Below are 9,944 nucleotides of genomic sequence, written 5' to 3' on the forward strand. Positions count from 1 at the left end.
TGCCCTGAGAGACTCCGGGGGGTACTGGTACTCATCCAAGCTTGAGATGCATCAGAACATTCAAGACATGGCCTGCTCCTGACCAGCTGCACCGTCCAGCCTGAGCCAGGGTGCTTCCACGTTCCAGCCCTTCATCCCCATCAAGTCACCTGCCGTACACAGAGACGGCAGGCAGGCAGAGAAAAGGGAGTCACCTCCACGGACAGAGGCCCTACAGTTCTGTTGAAATTTTAGGAAAAGATCATCAAATGACTTTATTGTAAAATGTCTTATTTATTAGCAGTTGTTCCTCAAAAACACAAACACAAGAACTGAGCACCACATCCAGAGTGACTTGTCCCTGTGGACAGGGAGGTGCCAGGACAGAGGCTGTGGGCTTTCCTTGTACCCCGAGTCTTGGCTTCCTCACTCACTCCAGGGCTCCAATGCTACCTCTAACAAGAGAAAGGAAACTGCTAAATCCCAAACACAGAAAGGTCACAACCACTTTAAGGCTACCGATGCTAACTGCTGCACATTGCAGCCTGTAACTCTACCAACAACATCAAAGCCACCGTCAAACAGCTGCTCCCACTGACCCTTGCTGTCCTAACCCGCTGGCCTCCAGCCTGCCTCCTGCACACCGCAGAGCACAGGTGCTAACACCCACATGCAGGGTCTGTGTTCAAGTATAAAGGTTTGTTCAGGACAGCCCAGGTCATCACTGTAGTGCTTAAACCTCTGTAGTGTCTACTGGGGTCACACCCTTGACAGACTAGTCAAAGGGCAGTACAATGCGTGAGCAAGTATGGACAACTGTCCCACCGCCACACTTGCTCTCCATCCATATGGACATCACCCCAGTCAAGGCCAGATTCTTGACATCAGTAGTGGCATGGTCGACTAAACTTATATTCATATGAAACAGGAATCCATTTCTTCATTAAACGGAGCTTTCCAAAGGTATCAGGCATATTCTATAAAAAAAAAAAAATAATCGTGTCAAAATCCTATTTTTGATAAGGGCCTATATTCATTAACTATATGTTTCTTAAAAATTAACAATGAAATGAAAGAGATTTAAAATAAATGTTTTACAGTCCATGATGGATCAAGGACCTTTCCCAAGGGGCACAAGAAGACAGCCCCACTTGCAGTGCCTTGCAGCAGCCAGTGCTCTTGCGACCTTCCATCACCCATGTTCAAAGGCCTTGGTCAACTGCCTCCTACCCAAGTTCCTAGTAACAGCGTCTTAATGACTCCCAGGAGAACACTAGCAGCAGAGTACTCCCCAGGGGTGTGAAACGGCAGGCTGCTCGTACAGTGGCTCCCCGAACCTGCCACAGCATTCACCTCCAGCTAATTTTAAGTTAGATTAAACCTCAAACCTGAGACAAAGGGAAGAGACATGACTTCTAATCCCAGCTTGCCCGTTTCTAGCCATTTCACACATGGGTCAGCTAGAGATAAAGATGTTGTACAAACCTTAGGAAGCGTCTTGGGATGGCACTGGAGGGTCCTGGCTCTCAGGTTCTGGAGGGGGAGCTGGCACAGCTTCTTTCTTCTGGGCGGCCAGGAACTCATGGATTGCTCGCTCTATCTGTGGCCTGAAGATGTGGTTTAGTTTGGGGTCCACCACCTGAGAGATGATCCTGTCCACTCCTGCTTCCAACATGCCTGACCTGTGGAGACAAACCACTGTTATTTAGTTCTTGAGAGTTCTCCTTTGCACCAAAAAGATCCAAGTGCCATCTGAGAGGCCAGCAGCAAATGCCCATTTTCCCCAGAGTTTAGGCTGCTGGTCTTTCATTTGAAGGGATTCCCAGCTGCCTGCTACCTACCATTTCTAACGCAGCCTCAACTTTGTACAAAACAGCCAAACAAAGCTGAGCAGCTGCAAAGGCCAACACACGTGACAAAGAACAAGAAAGAGCCTGGCCACAGGTGCAGAGTGACAACTGCAGCCATAGCGTTAAAGGCAGCAAGCCTTTGTTCTGCCTCTGTTTTCTTCAGCACTTACACTTAGCAGCCAGAAGAGCAGCAACTCAAACCTCCAACACAAACCAGGCGACAGATGTTTGTGAGGACTGGTGAGACACATAACAACTCTGGCTCTCAATAAACGGTAGCTACTGGTCCCTATTTTCTTAGACCTCTGAGCCAGCAAAGCTCACCTTGAGAAAGGAAGCAAGATTGCACAGACCAGGAAAGACAGCGTGGGTGGCATTAGATGCCGCACTCCCCTAAGGCACAGGGAGCTTTACGTGGGTGGTCATTTTCTGTACTTACAAGATTCCAACCACAGTGGCCACAAGACACCCAGGAAGTGCTAGATTATCCACAAAAACCCTTTCTATTTTTAAAAACTTTTAAATTTCAAAATCACTGTATAGTCAAAAGTTGCAAGGAAATATACAAGGAGCCTCATGCACCCTACCCTACCTAACACACTATAGTGTCAAAACTAGGAAGATGGTACAATCCAGACTGTGGCGTGTGACCTGTATTCACAGTGTGACCTGCATTCACATAGCCTTGTTGTGTAGCTGTAACAAAACAACTGAGGCTGGGAAACGCAGAAAGAGGTATACTTGGCTCATGACGCTAATAACTAGACAGTCCAAACAGCACAGTGCCAGCCAGAGGGTGCTGAAGGCCCCTATCTGAAGTTCAACTCAATGGTGAGCATGCACATGCCAAGTGGGGCTGCCTAGTGAGAAAATGGCTGAACTCACCCTTTCTTTCTTTCTTTCTTTCTTTCTTTCTTTCTTTCTTTCTTTCTTTCTTTCTTTCCCTTCCTTCCTTCTTTCCTTCCTTCCCTCCTTCCTTCTTTCCTTCCTTCCTTCCTTCTTCTCTTTCCTTTCTTTCTCTTTCTTCTCTTTCCTTCCTTCCTTCTTTTTCTGTCTCTGAAGGTCTCACTGTGCAGCTGAGGATGGTCTGGAATTCACTACATATCCATGCCTGCCTGGTTCTCCTAATCTTCCTACCTCAGCCTCCCAAGCGCTAGGATGACAGGAGCGTAGCGTCACATTTGGCTGACATAACAAGTGATTCTCAAAGAACTAACACAGTGTCACGGGGGAGACGGCCCCATGGCTGCAACACCTTCTGCCACCTCCCTCTACAATGCCTCACTGGGGTCAGCGTCTACCATACGGGCCCCTAGGGGCCATAGCATGACTTTACTACTTGAGTTGCTTAGGGTATGCGCCAGCACAACTAAGACCCTGGGCAGCATCAGGAGAGGCCCTGCGCTTCGACTCTCCAAGGCCAGCTCCCTCCACATCCTTGGCAGTCACCACTGGCCAGCATCTCTCCACTGTTAGCAAATGCAGTCAGACCTCAGCCTGCCAAGATTTGCTTTTCTCACACAGTTCCCTCATGGCTCTACGTTTAGAGGCCCACTCCATGAACTTTTGTTCAACAATTTAGTGGAGTATCCAGTGCTGAGCATGAGCCCTTGTGCTAAAAGCTAAAATGGATCTGAACAGATCAGAACCTGCTCTAGCAAAGGTTCAGTTTGTTTCTGTAAGAACAATGTCTTACAAGACATCTTCCTGCAAACCGTCACCACACTTCTGCAATCATGGTCACAGGACACACAGAACTCACTTTCTACACCCAAATGCTGGCATCTTGGTATAAAACTCACTCTCACATTCAGATTACACTGAAGCTCCATAGAACGGGGAACAAGTCTCAGAATCCGGAAGACCTTCCAGAGCTGCCACTGATGCACACATCTAGGAGGCACCCAGAACCGAGCAGCAGGCACTCCAGGGCTCTGCTCCCGTTCCCCCTTGATGCACAAGACAGCAGATGGCTACAAAGCACCACCCACCAGGACCCCCAAGAACTGCTGTCAGCCTGTGTGGCATCATGCTGGGACCACTTACTGAACCACACTCTGCCTCAGCCCATTTCGCAACTGGTTCTTGTTCATTGCAGGATTCCATTCCTGTTTGTCCAGATGTGTTGACACAAAATTATCCACCTTCTGCCTCAGGTTCTGGTAAGCTGGCTAAGACATTCAGAAGAAGAGACCATGTTAGTGTATGTGACAATGTTGGAGCAGTGAGCCATTTAGAACACTGCTTTTCTTTCTTTTTTTTTTTTTGAGACAGGGTTTCTGTGTGGACCCTGGCTGTCTTGGAACTTGATCTGTAATCCAGGCTGACCTTGAACTAACAGAGATCTTCCTGCCTCTGCCTTCCAATTGCTGGGACAAAAGGCAGCATTTCAAAGAAACACATTTTCTCATTTAGACTACTTCCACCTGACCTCAGAACTCACTCTGTGGTACAGCAGCTATGAATCAACAGTCAGCTGGGTGCCTGCCTTGCGGTGGCCAGACAGAGTGTAGGGCATTACCTATATAAATCAATCTATTTTTAAAGAAACTCCAGAAGGGAGAGCTTATTAGCATTATCTTCGTCTAGACATCAGACTTTCAAGCTCAGAGGAATAAGCAAAGGGTCCCTCTTGTTGTGGATATAAACATGTTTTTGTTTTAATCCCAGGCGTGGGATGTGGGACTGATTCAGATGGTCCACAGCAGCAAACTATTTGCCTTGTGCGAGCTCTGAGAGGAGATCTTTGCCAGCTGCAGAGTTTAAATCAGAGGACTCTAGAGAGAGAATATGCCAGAGCCCAGAGAGTGTGCAGAAAGAACAAGGGGGCTGATGCTGCTTCTTCCTGCCTGTGGCTCCTGGTTGCTGTTGTTGCAGTGAGACAAGAAGCTGGAGATGTCCTGAAATGAGGATTGGACTGGCTCCAAGGAACCCTACGATCCTAACCAGCAGGAAACAGCTAAGAGAACTGTGCTCCTGTCCCACTAACCCTTTCGCTCTCCTACCTAGTGTTGGGGTATTACAAGGAATTGAGATGGAAAAGGAGAAAGAGATATAAAAAACATAAATAAAATAGTTTTTTAAAGTACGCCAACCCCCTCTGGTTGCAACGTGACTGAGGACAGGTACAGGCTGTTTCTGCGAAGGAACTGGGTTCTAGGACAAGCTCTGATTTTTTTTTTTTCATCCTGACTTCTGAGTTTCAATAATTTCCATCCCTCAAATGCAAACATTCCTACCCGCTTGACTCACAGTGAGTGTTTACAGCAACACACCAAGGAAAGCCCCTCCAAATGAAAGGGCCACCCAAACCTCATCACCTGTCACTACAGCTAAAGCCAAGGAAGCTCTGGGAAGAGTTTCCTTGCAAAGCTGTGAGCCTCAAGGGAGCCTGAGGTTCTTACTCTCAGTGCTCCCACCTGCTTGAGAACGAGACTAGGAAATTACCCAGTGAGTGCAAGAAATGAATGTTCTGCCCCCAGCCTCCTCTCCTACTGGGGGCAGATAATACCTCCTTCGCCCTACCAATGCTGAGCGCCGAGTCCGGCAGGACTGACTGAACTGAGGCTGTGTTGTCAGGCATGGCACTGACCTCACAAAATGAGAATATGTAGCAGAAAGGATGGCCTACCCGTGCAGCTTGTTGCCTAAAATGTGTGTATGGAGGGCAGACCTAAGCCCACATCAAAGCAGTAAGGCAGGCCCAGGCAGCCTGCAGCTGACAACCAAGCCCCCCTCCCCTCCCGTTTTGAGGCCTATCTGGCTCAGCTGGCTTGGGTGACCTACAGCCCTAACAGCATGAGGAGCAACCACTACCCTGGGGAGCCCTCCTAGTCAGCAAAGGGACTCCTAACTCCACAACCCTAATCTTGGCAATAGAGCTTGTAATGGGAAAAGGAAACGTTCTGCCTACAACTTTTCTAAGTAAGGTGAACTAGCGTTTTTACTGAGGAGACTAGCCTTCGGCACTGTATCTAACATTAGCTTTACCTCCCTCTAAATTAGTTACAGGGTACCAAATAAGGGTGCTGATTCTACAGCTTATCCCAATTTGACCTCATACAAGTCTGCAAATCCTTCAGCTGGAAAAAGGTAAGAACTATTAACGTGTCATCCAATCCATTCCGTGCTTAAAATCACCTCTCCTGGGGGGAGGGATGGTAAACCTCAGAGAAACGGTGGAGTTTCTAATGCACTCTGCTTTTCCCGATCGATGAAAAAAACACAAGTTTCTTTGGTCTGGAAGGGGGTTATATGCATGTAGTCATAAGTTCCGAAAAGCGGCTGGACTAAAAATAAATCACAGCTGGAAGGGAAGGGCTAGAGTGGCGCTCAGGTGTGCCCTGCTCAGAAGGAGCTGGTACTGCCCTACGGGGCGCGTCCCTGCGGAGGCTCCCGAGGTACCGTTGGTTTTGCTCCCGGCTCTGGCACATCAAAGCAGCGGGGTGGGCAGACCCCAGGGACCCCCGCCGCCCGGGTACCTTGGTGTCCACGTCGGCCAGGCAGTCCCGGCGAAAGCTGTCAAACAGGCCACGGCTCTTGAGTTGTTCCACTATGAGGGCGATGAGCTGCGGGTCTCCCGGGGGCAGCGAAGCAGGGTTGACTGGGCCGCCTGCCCCACTCGAGCCCGCCGCCGGGCCCGTAGCCTGGGCCCCAGCGCCTGCTCCCGCACCGTCCGCCATGGCCGCGCCCCGCGCCCGCGCCGGGCCCCGCGCTCGGCTGCTCCTCCGGGAGCCGCGGGCCGCGCTGCGCAGACACGGAGGCCCCCACGGAGGCGGCGGCGACGGAGGCGGCAGGGTGGGAGGCGGCGGGGCACTCGGCGCTCCACACTCTCTGCGCTGCTGGCGCTCGTCTAATGGCGTCACCGATGGCCTTTGCATTGTGGGACGGTTGGTTTCCTGGAGCCATCGCCCAAGTTCTTATAGACTGGGTCTGGCCGTTGGAAACTACAACTCCCGGCAGGCTATTGGCTCGCTCTCGTTAGTTTGCGGGACTACATGGGAATTGTAGGCTCGAGCCCAGTGGCTTGAACGTAGTCTGCCACCGAAGCCCTCCTAAATCAGACCTCCCTTTCAGTGCGGGACAGTTGCCTACAGAGCTGATTGAAAGATTACGAGTCCATACTTTAAAGTGATTCAGTAGCTCTGTTTCTATGCCTGGCAGCCCAGCAGCCTGTGCTTTTGACATGTGCTCCACTCCCACGACCTCGAACATTATGATCTGGGAAATTTGGTTAACAATGGGTTAATCATATTGTTTAACAAAATTAATTTTGCGTTTATTTTGTGTGGCAGGAAGGAGCGGTGGAGCGTGATACAGCGCTTGTGACAACCTATAGCACCCTCGTCTGTCTCTCCTGTAATGTAGGTGGTAAGACCGAATTCGCATCCTTAAGTTCAGGGGCAAGTTCCTTTACCCGCTGAGCTATGTAGCCCACCTTCTAGTCTATTCAAAAACTTGTACCCATCTGCCTTGATTTTTAATAGCAGTGCAGATTCATTTTATAAATTAATAAAAATAACAAAAATAAAATGAAAATAAAAGTTGCGTTGTGGATTTTTTTCCTTAATATTAAATGTTGTCAGCTTTACTAATGGTAGAGCTAGTAAGTCGAATGTGCTAGGTGTAATAATGCTGCACTCTTTAAACACGTTCACAGCTATCTGAAAACAGACACTACTGTTTCTTTCTGCAGAAGCAGAAATGGAAGCACAGAAGTAACAATTACCTTGGTCATAAACCTAGATGCAGGAGAGTAGGATTTGAACTCGGGCTTCCTGTGTTCCAGCATTTAACCTAAAATAACCACAGTCATGAGAGCTAGCTATCATTTTACAAGTAAAATACTACCCTGGCCTTTACAGTCTGCACTGAATTCCTCACTGTTGCCATTATAGAAATAAGTTTGGAATTGCAAAGTGTGACCATGCTCCAGCTGAAGTGTCTGGACAGGGCAAACTTTACTCTTAATCAACAGTGTTTGCTGGAGTGGGAAGGGGCAGGGGAGTGAACACGGACAGGAAATATAAGTATTTAGGCACCTGGTTCTGGGTTGCCTAGCAATCTATGATGTCATCATGTGTCTTTGACCAGTGGCCACACCTGGCAGGTGTTGTTACTTTGCTCCTTAAAAGGATCAACCCACTACTTTATCTCTCTCTTGCTCTCTATTGCCCTCTTGCCCTCTCCCCTTTCTCTGTTAGGGTGCCGCCTTTCTTCTCTCTCTTCATCTCCATCTAATAAACCTCTTTCATATAAGATCTGTTGTGTGCCTCATATTGTCTCAATTGGTCCTAACAGGAAGTGCATTTGGTTTTTACTCTAAGGAAAGTGATGGCTGTGTCTTTTCCATTGGCTAGGGTCCAACAACACAATGTTATTCCGTTGCTTAGTCTGAAAAGAATTTGTGCATAAGAATAGAGGAGGAAGGGGAAAGAGGTCAATGCACCAAGGGATAAAGGCCATCAACTTTCTTTGTGTAAATAAAGGTTTTCCTGGGTGGAAAGGATTCTAACATCTGCAAGTCTAAGAAGGTGAGGGAGACAGAAAGATCTTATTCTTTCTTCTAAACACAACTTTTACATATTTTATAGGAAAGATCGCATTTGATATTTCTAACAGGTCTCTGTCCTCCTTTCCTCTTATTCCTTGGCTGATTATCAACTCAACTTCCCCAGCTCTTCCTCATCTGATGTACTTAGTCCTCATCGCACATGAACACTGAAAAGGATGTGAGTAAATTTTACAATACCCTTGGCTCCTGGAAAGATGCAGAGTAGGCAGTGAGCCAAGGTGCGCTCACCCAGCATTTACTATGAGAGCTTAAATTAGACCACAAAACAAGTGGCCACTTTTAGTTCTTAACTCCCCTAACATCAGCCCAGCCAGTCTCAAAGGTTAGACTAATCACATTCTCTCATAATAAATTCCAACCCTTTGGGGTATCTTAAGTCTAAATCTACTATTGACCCATGCTGACCTCTCACATTTAGTTCTAAGCAAGTCCCATTAGGGATAACCCAATCCTGCCCCTTAATTTTAGGCACACTACATCTTATTCATTCCTCACAAAAACTTTATGGCCCCAGGCGTAATTTGGTTTATTGTTGAGCCAGACTCTTATAGTAATTGTTGTAACTGGAAGTAAATAATTCATAGGTTAATTGGCCATCCTACCCCCTGAACTCCACCCAAAGTGTAAGCTTCGGAGTAGAAACCACAGCTCAGCACAACACTTGGTCAAGAGTCTCTGTCTGTGTCCTGGTGGTTGAAGAGTGTAACCATCCTGGCAGGAATGAAGATATTATAAAGAGACTTGTGCCCTGCACTTGGACTATCAGAACAGTGAACCAATGGTTCCCCGGGGGCTCTCCAAAGAAGCTCATGCTTGCAGAGAGAGTGAACTGAAGTCTGGGACCTGCCAGAGGGAAAGCTTGTCTCCTAGGAGGAGATGCCAGACCATCCTGACCACATTAAGAACCAACTTGCAAGAGACACTAAATACTGCCCAGCTTGACCAGCTTGATCATGCATACCTCTTGCTCTCTCTCTAAACCTACATTTCATGTTAGGTCTCTGGAAGGTTTCTTGGTGCAGTCTTTCCAACATGATCACATTGACTAACTCTTTCTCTGCTTTCCAACATGTCTCATTGGTTGGCCATTTGCAGGTGAGTAGGTGGGTGGGCCTGGCTTGTTAGGGTTGCCAGGGCCCAGGCTCTGACTCTAATAACTCCAGTAACTGTTTGAGCAGACTGTATGTGGATAGGAACATGTTTATTCACTATCTTCATTGCTCCGAAGAGACACTATGACCACAGCGACTCTTAAATGGGGCTGGTTTACAGTTCAAAGCTTTAGTCCCTTATTGTCATGGTAGGAAGCTTGGTGGCATGCAGGCAAACATGGTGCTGGAGAAGGGGCTGAGAGTTCTACATCTGGATCTGCAAGCAGCAGAAACATTGAGCCACTAGGCCTTGCTTGAGTTATCTGAGACCTCAAATCCTGCCCCCAGTGACACACTTCCTCAAACAAAGCCACAACTATTCCAAAAAGGCACGCCTCCTAAGAGCCTATGAGCCTATGGGGTCCGTTTTCTTTCAAACCACCACCATCA

General features: G+C 48.0%; 1 protein-coding gene across 1 annotated transcript; it reads right to left on the reverse strand.

The window, feature by feature from the left end:
• Positions 1–253: 253 nt before the first annotated feature.
• Positions 254–6,724, reverse strand: Bod1 (biorientation of chromosomes in cell division 1). The gene is made up of 4 exons (XM_021650572.2): positions 6,311–6,724; positions 3,876–4,000; positions 1,465–1,661; positions 254–956 (listed from the first exon to the last, which is right to left on the reverse strand). Exons 1-3 carry the CDS (start codon positions 6,707–6,709, stop codon positions 1,466–1,468), a joined length of 720 nt encoding a protein of 239 aa, XP_021506247.1. The 5' UTR covers positions 6,710–6,724; the 3' UTR covers positions 254–956; position 1,465.
• Between the last annotated feature and the right edge of the window lie 3,220 nt (positions 6,725–9,944).

Source organism: Meriones unguiculatus, chromosome 11 (genome assembly GCF_030254825.1).
Source record: "Meriones unguiculatus strain TT.TT164.6M chromosome 11, Bangor_MerUng_6.1, whole genome shotgun sequence".
Taxonomy (NCBI): Eukaryota; Metazoa; Chordata; class Mammalia; order Rodentia; family Muridae; genus Meriones; species Meriones unguiculatus.

Bases quoted from the DNA above. Each gene is read 5' to 3' on its own strand.
- Bod1 (XM_021650572.2), bottom strand. From the start codon at position 6,709: ATGCAAAGGCCATCGGTGACGCCATTAGACGAGCGCCAGCAGCGCAGA. The intron at 4,001-6,310 runs GTACCCGGGCGG...TGAATGTCTTAG, and splicing joins TGGCCGACGTGGACACCAAG to CCAGCTTACCAGAACCTGAG. The intron at 1,662-3,875 runs GTAAGTGGTCCC...TTGTCTCCACAG, and splicing joins CTGAGGCAGAGTGTGGTTCA to GTCAGGCATGTTGGAAGCAG.